The following is a 16,624-nucleotide window of genomic DNA, read 5'->3' as shown; positions in this document are numbered from 1 at the left end:
CCCTGCGCGCGAGTTATCTAATCCTGCCACACCGCGGCCGACCGTCGTTCGCCACTTAGCGCGGCAGCTGCCAATCAGAGGTGGTAACTGCAAAACTGCCAGGGCACACTTTATTGAACTGCCATTATAGTTGTGGGCATTTACTATTATTCCGGGTTCTTAAAGCAGCATGGGAGTTGCACATATGACTTAAAAAATAACGATTGCATGATTTTTTTTTAGCTAAAAAAAAAAACTTGGCTTTGCAAAAATGGGATTATCTAAAGCTTGCTTGCTACAGAAAATATGTTTATTTAATTATGCATACTCGACATCTAAGAATACTCGTTAGTCCTGGAGGAAAATATATACCTTACATCCTTCACATATAAATATGGACATGTACAGGAAAAGACAACAAGTACTGCCGTGGGTTAAGTAACAGAATTGGTCAAATCTGGTCACAAACAACTGGAATATGGATATAATTATTACTGGTGAGCACAGAATGATGGTCGGTGATACATATGAAAGGTTTAACAGTTGACTGTCAGCACTGCTAAAAGTTTAGTTCTACTTGATTCAGCATAGGCATGTCACTCAGGGTTTGTGTGTTAGTTCCATATTGCATATTCCTGAGGTTTCTACCACAGCAAAACTCAACATAAAATAAATATATATCTGAATGTGCAAATGTAGGAGTTGTGCGTATCAATTTGTGCGCAATATAAGCACGGCTATCCATTGACATTTAGCATATAGATGGCTCATCCACAGCTTGTGCTCCCTCTGTGACTGCCTTGACACACTTTGCCATTGTTTGGGAGGCTCTGCTTATAGGATCTGTGGAAAAAAATGAGAACAGTTTAGACCAAATGAGAGTTGTAGTTTGCATTGCTCTACATTTAAAAATTGTGAAATTCAATAATTCAATATATTTGATTGTAAATAGATTTCAAGCTTAGGTTTTAGGTCATGAGATGTGTAATTGCATACTTGACCACATCAGGACAAAATAATTATGACAGTATATTTAAGATTTTTTTCCCCCCTACTTGTTAAATCACACATTTTGCAATCAAAACGGCAACAAACTAGGGACGCACCGATACCAGTACCGGGTGTAATTCCGATACTGTCCTCATGTAAAACAGTTTAAAAACAATGTTGACAAAGCATCAAAGTGCAATTTGTCCAAATATTTGGACAGTACACAATAACACTAATAATGAACATTAACACATTATACCAATCAATAAAGAAACAATGAAATAACAATAAAAAAGAGAAGTAAATCAAAGGAAGAGCATGAGTTGAGAGGAGACCAAGTACAGCTGTCATGTGTTGTGCTGCTTGTCTCTTAGGTTGTGACATGCACTGACATATCTTGCTGCATCTCTGGTGCAGACACTATTTTCCCCCAAGTAGATGTTGCATTTTAGCTGTTCAGAAAATGAGTCAAAAATCTTGGAATTTACATTTAATTTTTGCAAAGAACTTGTTCTTAAATCTTCATACGTGCTACATTGTAGCAGGAAGTGTTGCTATCACCACCTCTCTCTGTGGACAGAGCTGACACAAGCCTGTCTTCTCTAGGCAGCCAGGTCTGCCTGTCTCGGCCAGTCTCTATGGCCAAGCTGTGATCACGGAGTCGGTACATAGTTCATGTCTTTCTCAGTCTCTGATCAGTCACGGTGGTCAGATAATCTGCTATCGTGTACTGCCTGTTTAGAGCCAAATAGCGTTGAAGTTTGCTTTGAATTTTTGTGATAGATGTCCAGTGGTTAATGTGATTTTCTTTTTCTTTACATATATTGATCTTTTAATGGGATAAGCTATGGTATCATTGGTGAATTAATTGTAAAGCGCTTTGAGTGGCTGTTGCAGCTAGAAAAGCGCCATATAAAATGCAACTTGATTGACTGATTGATGTACTCATATCATACTTGTAAAACTACTCCGATACAACCGCAACCGACGGTGTGAGGGAAGTGTGTTTAGCAGCTAACACCTAGTCGGAAGATTCAGGGGCAGACCGTTTTAGACAGGACAACAGCTCTTTTTGAGACAATGTTTTTGTTTTATTCAGAACACATACCCGTGTAGGCATGGAGATGTTTAGCATAGATGGCAGTAGAGTTTTTAACTAGATTGTTTAACACAATCGTTGAAAATGAGAGGATGCCTGAGGAGTGGAGAAGAAGTGTACTGATACCAATTTTCAAGAATAAGGGTGATGTGCAGAGCTGTAGTAACTACAGAGGTATTAAGTTGATCAGCCACAGCATGAAGATACAGGAAAGAGTAATAGAAGCTAGGTTAAGAGGAGAAGTGACAATCAGCAAGCAGCAGTATGGTTTCATGCCATGAAAGATCGCTACAGACGTGATGTTTGCTTTGAAAATGTTGATGGAGATGTATAGAGAAGGTCACAAGGTATTACATTGCATTTTTGTGGATTTAGAGAAAGCATGACAGGGTATCGAGAGAGGAGGTGTGGTATTGTATGAGGAAGTCGGGAATTGCAGAGAAGTATGTAAGAGTGGTGCAGGATATGTATGAGGGCAGTGTGACAATGGTGAGGTGTGCGGTAGGAATGACAGATGGGTTCAAGGTGGAGGTGGGATTACATCAAGGATCGGCTCTAAGCCCTTTCTTGTTTGCAGTGGTGAAAGACAGGTTGACAGATGAGATCAGACAGGAGTCTCCATGGACTATGATGTTCGCGGATGACATTGTGATCTGTAGTGAGAGTAGGGTGCAGGTTGAGGAGAAACTGGAGAGGTGGAGATATGCACTGGAGAGAAGGGGAATGAAATTCAGCAGGAAGACAATGGAATACATATGTGAATGAGAGGGAGGACAGCGGAAATGTGAGGATGCAAGGAGCAGAGGTGGCAAAGGTGGATGAGTTTAAATATTTTGGGTCAACTGTTCAAAGTAGCAGGGAGTGCAGAAGAGAGGTGAAGAAGAGAGTGCAGGCAGGGTGGAGTGGGTGGAGAAGAGTGTCAGGAGTGATTTGTGACAAAAGGGTACCAGCAAGAGTGAAAGGGAAGGTTTACCAGCCCCCATCTGCCAGTGGATTAAAAACTTCCTGACCGACAGGAGGCAACTGGTGAGGCTGGGGAAAATCACATCCAGCACCCGGACAATCAGCACTGGTGCCCCCCCAGGGATGTGTGCTCTCCCCTCTACTCTTCTCCCTCTACGCAAATGACTGCCCCTCAGCTGACCCATTAAAACTCCTGATGTTTGTGGATGACACAACCATCATTGGCCTTATCCAGGATGGTGACAAGTCTGTTTATAGACAGGAGTTTAATGAGCTGGCCCTCTGGTGCGGCCATAATAACGTGGAGCTGAACACGCTCAAAACAGTGGAGATGACGATTGACTTCAGGAAGAGTCCCCCAACACTGCCCCCCTCCCCCCACCATACTCAACAGCACAGTGTCTATGGTGAAAATCTACAGACTGCTGAGTTCCACAATCTCCCAGGACCTAAGGTGGGCATCCAACATAGACACAATAATCAGAAAGGCCCAGCAGAGGATGTACGTTCTCTGCCAGCTCAAGAAATTCAACCTGCCTCAGAAACTGCTGATTTAGTTCTACACTGCAATAATCCAGTCTGTCCTCTGCACATCCATCACTGTCTGGTTTGGTTCAGCCACCAAACAGGACAGGGACAGACTACAATGGACAGTTAAGTCTGAAGAAAAAATCATTGGTGCCAACCTGCCCTCCATTCATGACTTATACACCTCCAGACTAAGGCAACATCACTGCAGACCCATCACACCCTGGTCACAACCTGCTCCAACTCCTCACCTCTGGCAGGTGCTACAGAGCACTGTACCCCAAAACAACCAGATATCAAAACAGTTTCTTTCCGTGGGCTGTCATTCAAATGAATGCTTAACACTGTCAAATAAATCCATCCATTTTGTATATACTGTACTCTACATTGTATGTATACTGGTACGCTCTGTCATGTCCATCTAACTCAGACATGTAAGTAACCTGCTAACATCTGTTTCAGCATCTCTGATATATTCTCTGCACCATTGCACTTTATCACCTCTTATTTCATCTGTATAAGTCAGTCCTTGTGAATAAATCTGAAGATTATTGTGTTGTAGTGTTGTTATTCTATGCTAAGTACACTGAGAGAGCCATGAAACCTGAGTCAGTCCATGTAGTGAAAACCTACATGGCTAATAAACATGACTAGGATTCTGATTACAAGATGGCAGTGAGACCAGCTATGTTGTATGGTCTGGAGATAGTCACACTGATAATAAGGCAGGAGGTGGAGCTGGAGGTGATAAGAGTTGAAGATGATAAGATTTTCATTGGGAGTGGCGAAGAAGGACAGGATTAGGAACAAGGGACAGCTCAGGTTGGACAATTTGGAGACAAGGCAAGAAAGGCAAGATTGAGATGGGTTGGACATGTGTTGAGGAGAGATGCTGGGTATATTGGAAGAAGGATGCTGATTACGGAGCTGCCAGGCAAGAGGAAAAGAGGAAGGCCAAACAGGAGGTTTATGGATGTGGTGTGGGAGGACATGCAGGTGACTGGAGTGACAGAGGAAGATGCAGAGGACAGGAAGAGATGTAAACGGGAAATCAGCTGTGGGGACCCTTAACGGGAGTAGCCAAAAGAGGAAGAGGATATATGTGTGTGTGTGTGTGTGTATATATATATGAGCGAGAGAGAGAGAGAGAGAGAGAGAGCAAAGAAGAAGAAAGTAGTAGTAGCAGTAGTATTATAAGGTGTTTTATTCAAAACAATCATCAAATCTATTACATTTTAACCCCCCCCCCCCAAAAAAAAACTGTCATTGCCTCTTGCTCTGCTTCCAGGGAGGCTCCTGGAGAGCATTGGCCCAAGCACAGGCCGACCGTCTGGACTTGGAGCCCCTCTGAGGCAGCAGCAGCTGCGGAGGAAGAACAGTGGCACAGGATGAAGCCCTGGTGGCTGCCACGGGATGTCTCTGCCACTCGCAAGGCTCCCGATGATCCCGCCACTGACCAGAGGAGCGCTGTCGGTCGAGCCCAGGTGACATGCCGACTGGTGGTCTCCACCTCCTCTGAAGCTGACTTAATGGTGTCCACCATGTTCTGAAAACCCAGTCTGAAATGTCTGTCCGGATCGATGGGAGCATGAATCAGTTCTTTTTATGACGCCTCTAGGATGAAGGATCGCTGCAGCCATAGATTGTGATGAATCGTGGTCTGCCATGCCGCAGCTCTGGCCTGGGAGACCGCAACAGAAGCACACCTCATCAAAATGGTGCTGGCGGCCTTATTGAGCTCCGCTGCTTTCTCCAGGGGCAGCTCAGGCATCTGGACGGCCAATTTAGTCAATGAAAAGCCCAAAAAGAGAATGTTTTTATTTGATTTTTACATGATTTTTCCTCCTTTTTCTCCCCAATTGTCCCCGGCCAATTACCCCACTCTTCCGAGCCATCCCGGTTGCTTCCTCACCCCCTCTGCTGATCCAGGGAGGGCTGCAGACTACCACATGCCTCCAGCGATACATGTGGAGTGGCCAGCCGCTTCTTTTCATCTGACAGTGAGGCGTTTCGCCAGGGGGATGTAGCACGCGGGAGGATCAAGCTATTCCCCCCAGTTCACCTCCCCCCCTGAACAGGTGCCCCGACCAACCAGAAGAGGCACTAGTGCAGCGACCAGGACACATACCCACATCCAGCTTCACACCTGCAGACACGGCCAATTGTGTCTGTAGGGATACCTGACCAAGCCGGAGGTAACAGGGATTTGAACCAGCAATCCCTGTGTTGGTAGGCAATGGAATAGACCGCTACACTACCCGAACACCCCCCAACAAGGGAATGTTTTTCACTGCTGCCCACGCTCGGAAGGCGCACTAGTGTGCCCGATCCACCAACCGGGCTGTTAGCTGGTCCCGGGGGGAAGGTGGTACCAGCCTCTGACTGACGACCGAGCCAGCCTGTTTTTCAACCCCAAAAAAGGCAGTCAGCTTGGGTTCCAGGGCAGGGACAGGAGGAAAGCCATGCAAGTACTTCACCTTGGTGATGGGCACGTAGGTGGAGATGGCGGGGCCCGCCACCATCCCTTCCTCGAGCCTGATCCCTCCTGGTGGCAAGAAAACGAGGCCAGACAGAGTCCCGTCTAGCCACGTGCACAAGAGGAAAAACTCCACTCACGTTGTCCAGGGGAGCGGTCTCCTGGTCTAGCGGCATGACAAGGCCCTTATAGACCGCCGCTCTCTTAATAATGCCTGGGAGCTCGCGAACAAGGCCTGCTATCACCGGCAAGGCGTTGGAGACAGAGAAGGAGACCCCAGGTTCCCCTGGGCATTCATCCAGCAGACTCCAGCTCCTCCGCCTGGAGGAGGGAAGTCGGGGTGATCCTCACGGTGACCTATGAGTGGAGAGGGCGGAGTCATCCGACTCCAGCTTGTACATTGGATCCAGCAGGTCCAGGGCTTTGTCCATCGAAAAAGTGTCTTGCACCAGCCACACATCTTTGGCTGCAACAGCAAAGAAAGGCGTCTGCCTCCGCTCTTTCTCTGCCTGAGGAACACGTGCACAATAGGGTCACGTATCTTGCGGAGTGAGCGCCAGACCAGCATGCTTTGGCACCAGGGATAAACCCACTAGTGATAGCCTTAGAGCGATAAGCCTATACGAAATAGAACTGCAACTGTGTTGTGTGTTGTTGTGTGCCAGCCGTGTTTTCTGCTTCACCTCTGCTTCAAATGGTAAAAACTACATAGAACAATACATTGTATTCTTACAATGAATTTGTTCTCTGCATTTAACCCGTTCTATTGTATAGGAGCAGTGGGCAGCTGCAGTGCCCGGGGACCAACTCCAGTTCTTTCCATAGCCTTGGTCAGGGGCACAGACAGGAGCATTAACCCTAACGTGCATGTCTTTTTTTTTTTTTTTGGGTGGTGGGAGGAAACCAGAGCACCCGGAGGAAACCCATGCAGACACGGGGAGAACATGCAAACTCCACAGAGAAAGGACCTGGGATGGCCTGGGGTTTGAACCCAGTACCTTTTTGCTGTGAGGCAACAGTGCTAACGACTGGGCCAACACGCTGTCCAAAATCTAAATCTAACATTTGCCATTTTAATGGAAAGCTTCTAACTGTAAGGCACTTGTAATATCAGGGCACCATGTTTATTAAAAATGGAGTGTGTCGCTGATTTGCATGTCATCAGTTTGCAGGGACCAAGCTAATCAAATATGTAATCAAATGTTATATGAATTCCCATGTCAAGTATGTGATCCATCCATCTACTCTATATATTCCTCTAAGTCTTCTACCAGGCTGCAAAAAGGCAGTGTCCTGTATCATGATTTCTGGTGATTTTGCGAGACGGCAGCACAGAATACAAAGTCGACTTGACCTGAGACTAATGACTGGTCGATTTCGAGCTTTAGACCCAGGTTTGAGACCCTGGGATCAATATAGCAGCCCCAAACTGAACCCTTTTGCAATGCCTTGACTTGCAAAAGGTCAACTGTGTGTGCCATCCATCCAAGCTAAATTTGCAATTGAGGACTCCATAAAAAATTAGAATGCTGAAGATACCCCATCATAACTTAAACATGATGAAATTACTGCAAAGGTTTTGGCGGCTGCAATGGAAGAGCCTGTACATTCAGTTAAAAAATTCCACAGTCAACTTTTTAAAATAATATAACTACCACAGAGCTGTAAAATTAAAATATATTCTGCAGTATGCAACAGAAAGTATTTAGGGATTGGTGGAATATGTTAAATAAAACAGAAGTCTTTTGAGGTTGATTGCTCACAAATGTGAAGCAAATAAATGGTAGATGGAGTTACAGTTACAATTTATCTGGCTAATTTCTTAAGCACAGGTGAACTTAGAAAAAAAAGGTGAACTGTAATGTGACAATATTTGTGTCTTGTGCTTTTTAATACATTTGTGAGTTATGTGTGTATATTTTGTTTATATGAGTGGTAACAATTCTTTTCAAACAAAAGAATTTACAGAGTGGCATCTAGCGTCCACCGGCTATTTTCTTGCCAGGGCTGAAAGGCTCCTGAAACAGCATTCAGATTAGCAGAGATACTAAACCTCCCCCTTGGAGCATAAAACAATTACGTTCTTTATGGTACAGCGGCAGCTTTTCTTGGTAGAGAAAAGGCACACTAGGCTTCCACCACATATTAAATGGCAAGAGAAAAATGTTGAATGGAGTATCAGCAGCTCACCTGTCATATAGAAGTCTCTCACAGTGAGCTGAGGAGGAACTAAAGGTTCAGAAAGCACAGCCTGGTTCACTGACTAAAAGAAACAAGATAAGACTGTTATCACAGAGAGGAAAATGAGGCAAAGATACATACGTTCCTATAAACTATAGCCTTAACAGTGCCTTCTCTACTATCAATCTCAGATGTGCTGGTGGAAGATTACGGCTGACCTTGGACAGTTCATTAGCCTGCTTAAAGTAGTTAGCCTCCTCAATGTCATCATATCGAACCAGGTTCGGGGAGACCTCTGCCAATCTATCACGCACTTCACTGAGAGTGTCATAGGGTAGAGTCACTCCAGCAAGCTTGAAAAGAAGACGATAAGTAAACAAGCTTTAGTTTATCTTCTTATTGCTGAGAACAACAAATATGACCATCCTGTATGGGATTTTTCACCTCAGATATAGCTCTAATGATCTTCCAGTCTTCCCTGGCCATGCCTGGAGCAGTAACAGCCACTCGAGTCTGCTGGGCACGGCCCTCAGTGTTCACATAGGTGCTACATTTTTCCGTGTACGCAGCTCCGGGAAGTATGATGTCAGCCATTGTCGCGCCAACATCCCCATGATGACCTGGGCAGTTATAGAACATTTTCATAAATTGATCGTTAAAGGGATCATGAATATGCAGTTTATTATTTGCTCATCATGATACTGCCTCACTCGAAAACCTTATATAAATGAATGTGGTGAACAGAAACAGTTCTAACCGAGCCTCTTCTGTTGAGGAATAAAGTGCCTGACCCTGATATATGATTAAGCTATCCTTAGGAAGGTCTTGGCGAGTGATACAGCCAGCATCAGCACCTAGCAGGAAAAGAACTTTAGGTGGGTTCTTCCTGATAGCCTCCACCCCTGGCTTATATCCAAGATCAAGAGCAGCCACTTGACTGGCAACCCTGTTGAGAAAGCCAAAAAACAGCACGCACATTGCTGTGAAAATCTCTGCCAGACATCCTACCACCTGTCATCAAAAGCTTTCACACTAATTTGCCAAAACAATGACCTGTGAAGCACATTGAGAACCTTCCAGTTTCCCTCCACTCCACTGCTGACCCGGGCATTCTGAGCAATGGTGGATACAGCAGCCATTATCGCATCCCCATCTTCTCTCTGCAAGGAACTACTGCCAACCACAACAACAGGGTGCTTGGCTTTTGCCAAGACCTGTGAGAGATATTTGATGCATTTTTAGGAGGGTAGATTTTACTGACTGGTATCCAACAGCACATTACTGATGGAACTACTTCACGTACATTAGAACTGAAATTAATACTAATTTACCTGGGAGAATGGGTGAGTTCCTGCAGCGATTTCTCGAAGAACTTTGGCAGACTCCCCAAGATGATCGTAAGTGTAGCTTAAGTCTACTGCTCGTCCCACTAGAGCCACTTGCAGCTCATTGTGAAGCCAGCTAAAGCAAAGACATCAAATGTGCATGAAACACGAAGCACTGTGGTGGCAACACCCTATAGATTTATTGGTTCCTTTAAAAGAGGCTATAAATCTAGAGAAAGAGCTGCTGCAGCAGTGATTTGTTTAATATAAATTCAGTAAACAAATGCATAGGTAGCACCGAACCACCCCTAATACAGCCTCTATAGGACTCTGGTTCACATTGCATGCCTTAATGTTCAATTCCGAGTTTTTGCTCAGAACTGATTTTTTTATCCCATTATTCACATTCATTTTTGAGGGTGACCCATAGCTGAGCGCAAACAGTCCTCTATCAAAAAGTGATTTTCATGTGCAAACAAAACAAATGTCTTATAACCACATTCATTTCGTTAGCAATATTTTCAACACTGGTTAATTGCAATATGTGTCCTTGAGTTAAACTTGAATAGGAGTATCTCCCCAAACAGATATCAAACCAGTGATGTCTTTCCACCAAGTTTCATCAATTTACTCCTTTTTCCAGTCACATCTAGTCAGGCCACTGCAATGCAGGTTGAAAACAACAGTGATCTAGGCCATCAAGAGTGACATTAAATCCACTTGAATTACGATTTTACAATTCACACTCACACTGCATGGTCGCATATCAAATGTGTATCTGATCTAGAGCCACATATAAAAGTGGGCAAAACTGAAATGGAAAAAAAAAGCATCTCCATGTGCTACTTTGTGTTCCCATAGCTTTAAAAAGTCTGACCTGTTTCACATTTGAGAGAGAAAAAAAATGAGTTGGATTAAGGTGCAGTCTGAACATAGTCTAATTTACCTCTTTCTGATCCGTGCATTAAACAGGGGAGCCTCGTAGCGTGGGTTGGTGCCAACAAGGAGCAGCAGGTCGGCATCTTCAATGCCAGCGATCCCAGTGTTCAACAAGTAGTTTGAACGCAGGTCAGATCTATTGAAGGCAAGATCAAATTAAAGACATATATATCTATTTCAGTAAACTGTCTATATGCTAGATTTGTTATTTCACTCTTTGTGGTATTACCCAGCCCCAGCCATGGGGAATGTCTCCTCAGTGCACAGGTTGTCACTGTTCAATCGGTTCAGCATGTCTTTCAGTACAACAAGAGCCTCGGCATCAGCCAAGCCTCCCACAACAGCTGCTACATCATTACCCTGAGCTCCCTGCAGCTGCAAGAGAAAGAAATTTTTTAGTCCGACCAGACTACATTAAGAACACCAGAATTAACATCTGAACTAAGAACTGTGAAATAACATCTGAATTAAAATTAAAAATTTCATTATTAGCAGCAGAAAGAGGGCTGACACTGTGGAACAGTAAGCTGTGAATCACGTACTGCTCCAGCTACTCGAGTCAGCACATCCTCCCAGGAAGTGGCTACCAACTGACCAGATTCATTTTTCACCATTGGCTGAGTGAGTCGCTGTCGTTTCAGTCCATCATACGCAAACCTTCCAGGAAAGGAAAATACAGCTCGGCTCTGATTTACAAATTATGAAGAAATCACGAGGCTATCTTTATGATTTAGGCAGCCTAACTGATTTGAAAATAACCTGGTTTTGTCTGAGATCCACTCCTCATTGATATCTTCATTCAGACGAGGCAAAATTCTCATCACCTCACCACCACGGGTGCTCACCAAGATGTTACTGCCCAAAGCATCAAGAACATCAATGGTTTCAGTCTTCCTGTTGAAAATGAAAGAACATACAAGAATGCTATAATATAGATATTATATACACACACTGTACAAACGTTTTGAAAAAGCATATTACCTCACCATGTCAACAGATACCAGCTGTGCCACATATAATGCACCACCTACATACCTGGTCTCCCAAGGGCGTGCAGTGAAGGCATATGGCTTGGAGGTCAGGGCCCCCACAGGGCATATGTCAATCACATTTCCAGACAACTCTGACATGAACATCTTCTCCACATAGGTCCCAATCTGCAGGTCATTGCCCCTACCAGTGGTACCCAGCTCCTCCACACCTGCAATCTCGCTAGCAAAGCTAAAGGTCAGTTTAAAAAAAAAGGGAAAAAAAACAAAACAAATCAATGAGCATTTCAATCTCATATGGTAAACTATACATTAAGGAATATTCTAACTGTTGACATCTAAATCTGACTTACCGCACACAGCGAGTGCACTGGATACAGCGAGTCATAATGGTCTTGATAAGCGGGCCAATGTTCTTGTCTTCCACAGCTCTCTTGCCCTCTGTGAATCGACTCCTGTCGCTACCAAACTGCATGGACTGGTCCTAAACACAATGTTAAATTGTGTTAATCATACCAATAAAAACTGAAATCCTTGAAAAAAAAAATGACCTGTAGTCCACCATGTTCACAGAAGAACTGATCTTCAGGCCCATGACGATTATTAAGTGCTGAAATTAGTTTTCAAAAGATTCAAGATTCTTTATTTGTTACCGCTCAATATACAAGTACAAGAGAGTAAAATTCTTGTGTTTCGGCTCCGCAACACTGCGGCAAAAATAGTAATAAAATAACAACAAAACAGAACAAAAAAGCAGTAATAATAATAAACAGTGTGTGGTGTATGTAGGGTGCTGTGTGTGTGTGTAGGCCCAGCCTTAATAAATGTGCATATGTGTATGTAGTTGTTTGTATATTTGTGTGTGTTTGTGTATGCCAAACTACATCTGTGTGTGTGTGTGTGTACACTGATTATGTGTACACAAAACACAATTATGTCATAATTACCTGCAAATCACATTCTCCACCCTGGTCACAAATTGGACAATCTAATGGGTGGTTAGCCAGGAGGAACTCCATCACACCCTCTCTGTGCAAAATTAAACACAAGTATTCATTCATTTCTTTCAAGCTACTATCAACAATGATGAGCAAAGTAGGAGCAGAAGTTTGCTTCTGCCCCATGAGCCAACTAATTTAAAAAGGAGAAACGCACGATTGATGACCACCAAAATAAGATGTAGGCCTATTGTATCACATCGGTTAAAACATTTGTGATGACATATACGCCTAACACGAAGGCAGTAATAGTTTTAGAGCATGAATATATAGTCAATAAACCAGAATACCAAAAATTGTTATTGCATGTTATGTTGCGCCTACCGTGCCTTTCTTGTTTTGTCAGAGTCGGTAAGAATGTTCCATCCTTTCATAACTGGCATAGCACATGCTGCCACTGGCTGCAGTAAAACAAAAGACAATATATTACTAGTCACAGAAAGTTGAATCAGCTCATCTGGACACAATGCTTATTGGGAGAAATGTTTCTGTCCAGGGTATCTCCCCACCTGCTGCCCAATGACTGCTGGGATAGGCTCCAGCATCTCCATGACCCCGAGTAGGATAAGCGGTCTGGATAATGGATGGATGTTTCATCACTCATCTAAATGACTTCTTCAGTCTCAACTGACTGCAGGTATACCCACCCTTATAAACAGCACAGCTGCATCAGGACCAAACCGACTGGTTTCATATACCAATTGCCGTGACCATCAACTAGAGTTACAATGGCCATGTGTACTATTCACAGAGAACTGGGGAACAGCTGCAATCACAGCATTGTAAGATGGCGACAGATGTACCCCCCCTCGGTTGAAGGATGGTCTTTCCCTTTTCACATAGATGGACTCTTTGACTTCTCGTTCAAACCAGTGTTCCTCCCTATCAAGGATATGCACATCCTCATCCTTGAAAGAGTGGCCACTGGCCTGTAGACAATAATAATAAATCAATCTTATATAGCGCTTTTCTAACACTCAAAGTCGCTTTACAATAAGGGCTGAAACAAAACAACAGATAAACATAACACAAACATACAGGGGTGGATGGGAAGGGGGGGCTACGAGAGGGAGAAGCAGCAGCCATACATGACGCCAGCAGTACTCTCTGACTTAAACAGATACAAAAGGGCAAGAAAAACAAAAAACAACAGCACCGTAGATGTTGATTTTCTGTAGGGGTTTACTCCCGTAGCCTATTTCTTTCAAAGAGGTATCCACTAGGCAGTGGCACTATTTAACCCATAGCTGGGGGCTGGTTCGTGGGCATCAGGGAATATCCACACACCGGTGGGCCTGCGTACCGCACGTCTAGGAGCGAGACCTCTTCCGAGATGGGTGTAGATGGCTGTTTATAAGGGTGGGGATACCTGCAGTCAGTTGAGACTGAAGAGGTCACTTAGATGAGTGATGAAACGTTTCTCCCAATAAACGTTGAGTCCAGATGAACTGATTCAACTTTCTGTGATTTCCTTACCTGGATTATTGAGCATGAATCAAGACAATATATTACTGGACGATTTCACTGATACAGTCTGTGGTTACATAGACCCATAAGGTGAACCATGTATGAGATTTGCATATTTGCATGGCCCATCAAGGTACAGAAAATACATACAGACCACACCATACCTTAGGGACTTTCTCTATCTCCACTAGACACATCCTACAATTCCCAGCAACGGACAGGCGCTCATGGTAGCAGAAGCGGGGGATCTGCATTCCCACCTTCTCACATGCCTGCAACATGGTGTATATGGTGTCAAATGCAAAACTAGGATTCAAGATGTGCAGGAGTATTTAAATTCAGTAAGACTGCAAGCACCCAACGTTACCTGCAACACCGTGGTTCCAGGCTCGACCATGACTGGTGTGCCATCCACAAACACCTCCAACAGGTTAGTGGCTGCTGCTGTGGCTGCAGTGCGAGCTATAATCACAAATACAATATTAAATAGCCTTTTCTTTTAATTGTCATATAATTCTTGTTGTCATCACCTTTTTATATTCAAGACATGTATATTTTTAAACACCCCATAAATGAAATATCTATAGGTTCCTTGACGACATGTTCGAGACGCCGCAAAATTGCACTAAATTGGGAGGATCAGATATTCCCTGTCCAGCAACAACCTGGCACCAGCATGCCTCCTGGCAAATCTGTAATCCCAGTGGTGGTACAAAGTAACAACGGCTCATAGGCCTTCATACATCCATTGTTTACGATCGATAACAAAACAGATGTTTTGGTAATCTGCAAAAAACAAAAAAACAAACAAGGGAATCTATTAAAACTGGTAGTCATTACCATTCTTCGTGACAGCCGCACTTCCTTTGGCAACGGCTGCCGCTGATAAAGTCCGACTCACCCCGGGTAAACGCAACATGCTAAGAGAGAGAGAGAGAGAGAGAGAGAGAATGGGTGAGAGAGAGAGAATGGGGGAGAGAGAGTGGGAGAGAATGGGGGAGAGAGAGAGAATGGGGGAGAGAGAGTGGGAGAGAGAGAGAGAGGGGAGAGAGAGAGGAGAGAGAGGAGGGAGAGGAGAGAGAGAAAGAGAGAGAGGGAGAGGAGAGAGACAGAGAGAGAGAGAAAGAGAGAGAGAGAGAGAGAGAGAGAGAGAGAGAGAGAGAGAGAGAAGAGAAGAGAGAGAGAGAGAGAGAAAGAGAGGGAGAGAGAGGGAGAGGGAGGGAGAGAGAGAGAGAGGAGAGAGAGACAGGGAGACAGAGAGAGAGAGGGAGAGAGAAAGAGAGAGAGAGAGAGAGATTTAGAAAAATCCAATCATATTCAAACCACAAGCCAACAAATAAATTGCGTAGAAAATAAAAGGTAAATCACATCAATTCTCCAGAAAAAACAAGTTGGTCATCTTTTACTGAGCACAACACTTCCCTGTAAGCCCAGATAGCACTGAATTGCTGGGTATCTTTCATTTCTTTGTAATAATTGAAATCAAGAATCATCCTGGCTTTTACCATTCTAGTAAACAGCAGCTTTACCTCAGTGTCTACTGAGTCTTCTATCTTTCTTTTTCTGCTTATGAAAGAGAGAGAGAAAGAGAGAGAGGGAGAGGAGAGAGAGACAGAGAGAAAGAGAGAGAGAGAGAGAAGAGAGAGAGAGAGAGAAAGAGAGAGGGAGAGAGAGGGAGAGAGAGAGACAGAGAGGGAGAGAGAAAGAGAGAGAGAGAGAGAGGGGGAGAGAAAGAGAGAGAGAATGGGGGAGAGAGAAAGAAAGAGAGAGGGAGAGAGAGAGAGGAGAGAGAGAGGCACAGGGGCAATTAATTCCTCTTGATGCCGAGGCACGTGCGCGGCTCAGCCGTCACCAGCTGACAAATACGTCAAATGGTGCTCGTCGGAGACGTGTGGCGACGACACACACCTGACAACTTGAACTTAAAACACAAACTGGGCTCATGGTGCCGCAAAGTCGCCGTGTTCAGCGGCAGTTCGGGGAGACGCTGTTGCCGCAGACTGGAAGTTAAACTCGGGTTTAAAGAGACCCGGGATTAACCTCATAGGTATTATACGTGGGGACGCCTTGGGGTATCAGCCTAACTGCGCAGTTTGGGATTCAGTGGGTTCAAAACCAGCGGTACCCGTTAAAACGTGTCATCTGGAGTTCGCTAACTGAACATTATTCTAAATTGACAACCGTTTAAATTTAGCATATTTTACACGCCGGTTACAGCTCGGCGGAACTGGGGTGACGTTTCGGCAGCTAACGACAAGCTAGCAAAACAAACCGGTCTGGCTAACGGTCTGGCTAACGGCAAGCTAGCAAAACAAACCGGTCTGGCTAACGGCAAGCTAGCAAAACAAACCGGTCTGGCTAACGGTTTGGCTAACAGTTTGGCTAACGGCAAGCTAGCAAAACAAACCGGTCTGGCTAACGGTTTGGCTAACGGCAAACTAGCAAAACAAACCGGTCTGGCTAACGGTTCGGCAGGTTTAATTTAAGAGTTCAATTTTAGGATGAAACCCGTCAAGCCGGTTGAGCGGTGACGTCCAGCGTAGGTAACCGTGGTCTGTGAAGGGGTTTGTTGAGGAGGCTTCTCACCTCGGCGATGGTTATCCTCCGCCTCCCGTAACGGTTCCTGTATTCCGCTCAACGCAGCCTGCGCACCGGCTCTTGTTTTGTGCTGCGTCACAGATTAGATAATC

General features: G+C 44.5%; 1 protein-coding gene across 5 annotated transcripts; it reads right to left on the bottom strand.

Annotated features, from left to right (window-relative positions):
* Positions 1-106: 106 nt before the first annotated feature.
* LOC130120879 (NADH-ubiquinone oxidoreductase 75 kDa subunit, mitochondrial-like) lies at positions 107-16,582 on the bottom strand. 5 transcript variants are annotated; one of them, XM_056289683.1, is made up of 20 exons: positions 16,521-16,578; positions 15,464-15,497; positions 14,775-14,854; positions 14,302-14,396; positions 14,099-14,206; positions 12,792-12,868; positions 12,417-12,498; positions 11,823-11,953; positions 11,516-11,701; positions 11,240-11,374; positions 11,023-11,137; positions 10,710-10,855; positions 10,488-10,616; positions 9,548-9,677; positions 9,270-9,430; positions 9,008-9,162; positions 8,661-8,836; positions 8,435-8,569; positions 8,226-8,298; positions 107-822 (listed from the first exon to the last, which is right to left on the bottom strand). In XM_056289683.1, exons 3-20 carry the CDS (start codon positions 14,851-14,853, stop codon positions 731-733), a joined length of 2,205 nt encoding a protein of 734 aa, XP_056145658.1. In that variant the 5' UTR covers position 14,854; positions 15,464-15,497; positions 16,521-16,578; the 3' UTR covers positions 107-730. The 5 variants fall into 5 exon arrangements, with proteins under 5 accessions (XP_056145658.1, XP_056145659.1, XP_056145657.1 ...); XM_056289684.1 differs by lacking the exon at positions 16,521-16,578 and adding an exon at positions 15,843-16,466; XM_056289682.1 differs by lacking the exon at positions 15,464-15,497 and having other exon boundaries at positions 16,521-16,582.
* Positions 16,583-16,624: the final 42 nt, after the last annotated feature.

This window comes from Lampris incognitus, chromosome 11 (genome assembly GCF_029633865.1).
Source record: "Lampris incognitus isolate fLamInc1 chromosome 11, fLamInc1.hap2, whole genome shotgun sequence".
NCBI lineage: Eukaryota > Metazoa > Chordata > Actinopteri > Lampriformes > Lampridae > Lampris > Lampris incognitus.
The sequence above is the reverse complement of the archived record's forward strand: the minus strand, read 5'-3'. Positions and strand labels throughout refer to the sequence as shown.

Excerpts from the sequence above, each read along its gene's own strand:
- LOC130120879 (XM_056289682.1), bottom strand. The coding sequence starts at position 14,853 with ATGTTGCGTTTACCCGGGGTGAGTCGGACTTTATCAGCGGCAGCCGTT. Across the intron at positions 12,499-12,791 it reads GACAAAACAAGAAAGGCACG|AGAGGGTGTGATGGAGTTCC; the intron begins GTAGGCGCAACA and ends AATTTTGCACAG. Across the intron at positions 11,954-12,416 it reads GTGGAGAATGTGATTTGCAG|GACCAGTCCATGCAGTTTGG; the intron begins GTAATTATGACA and ends CATTGTGTTTAG.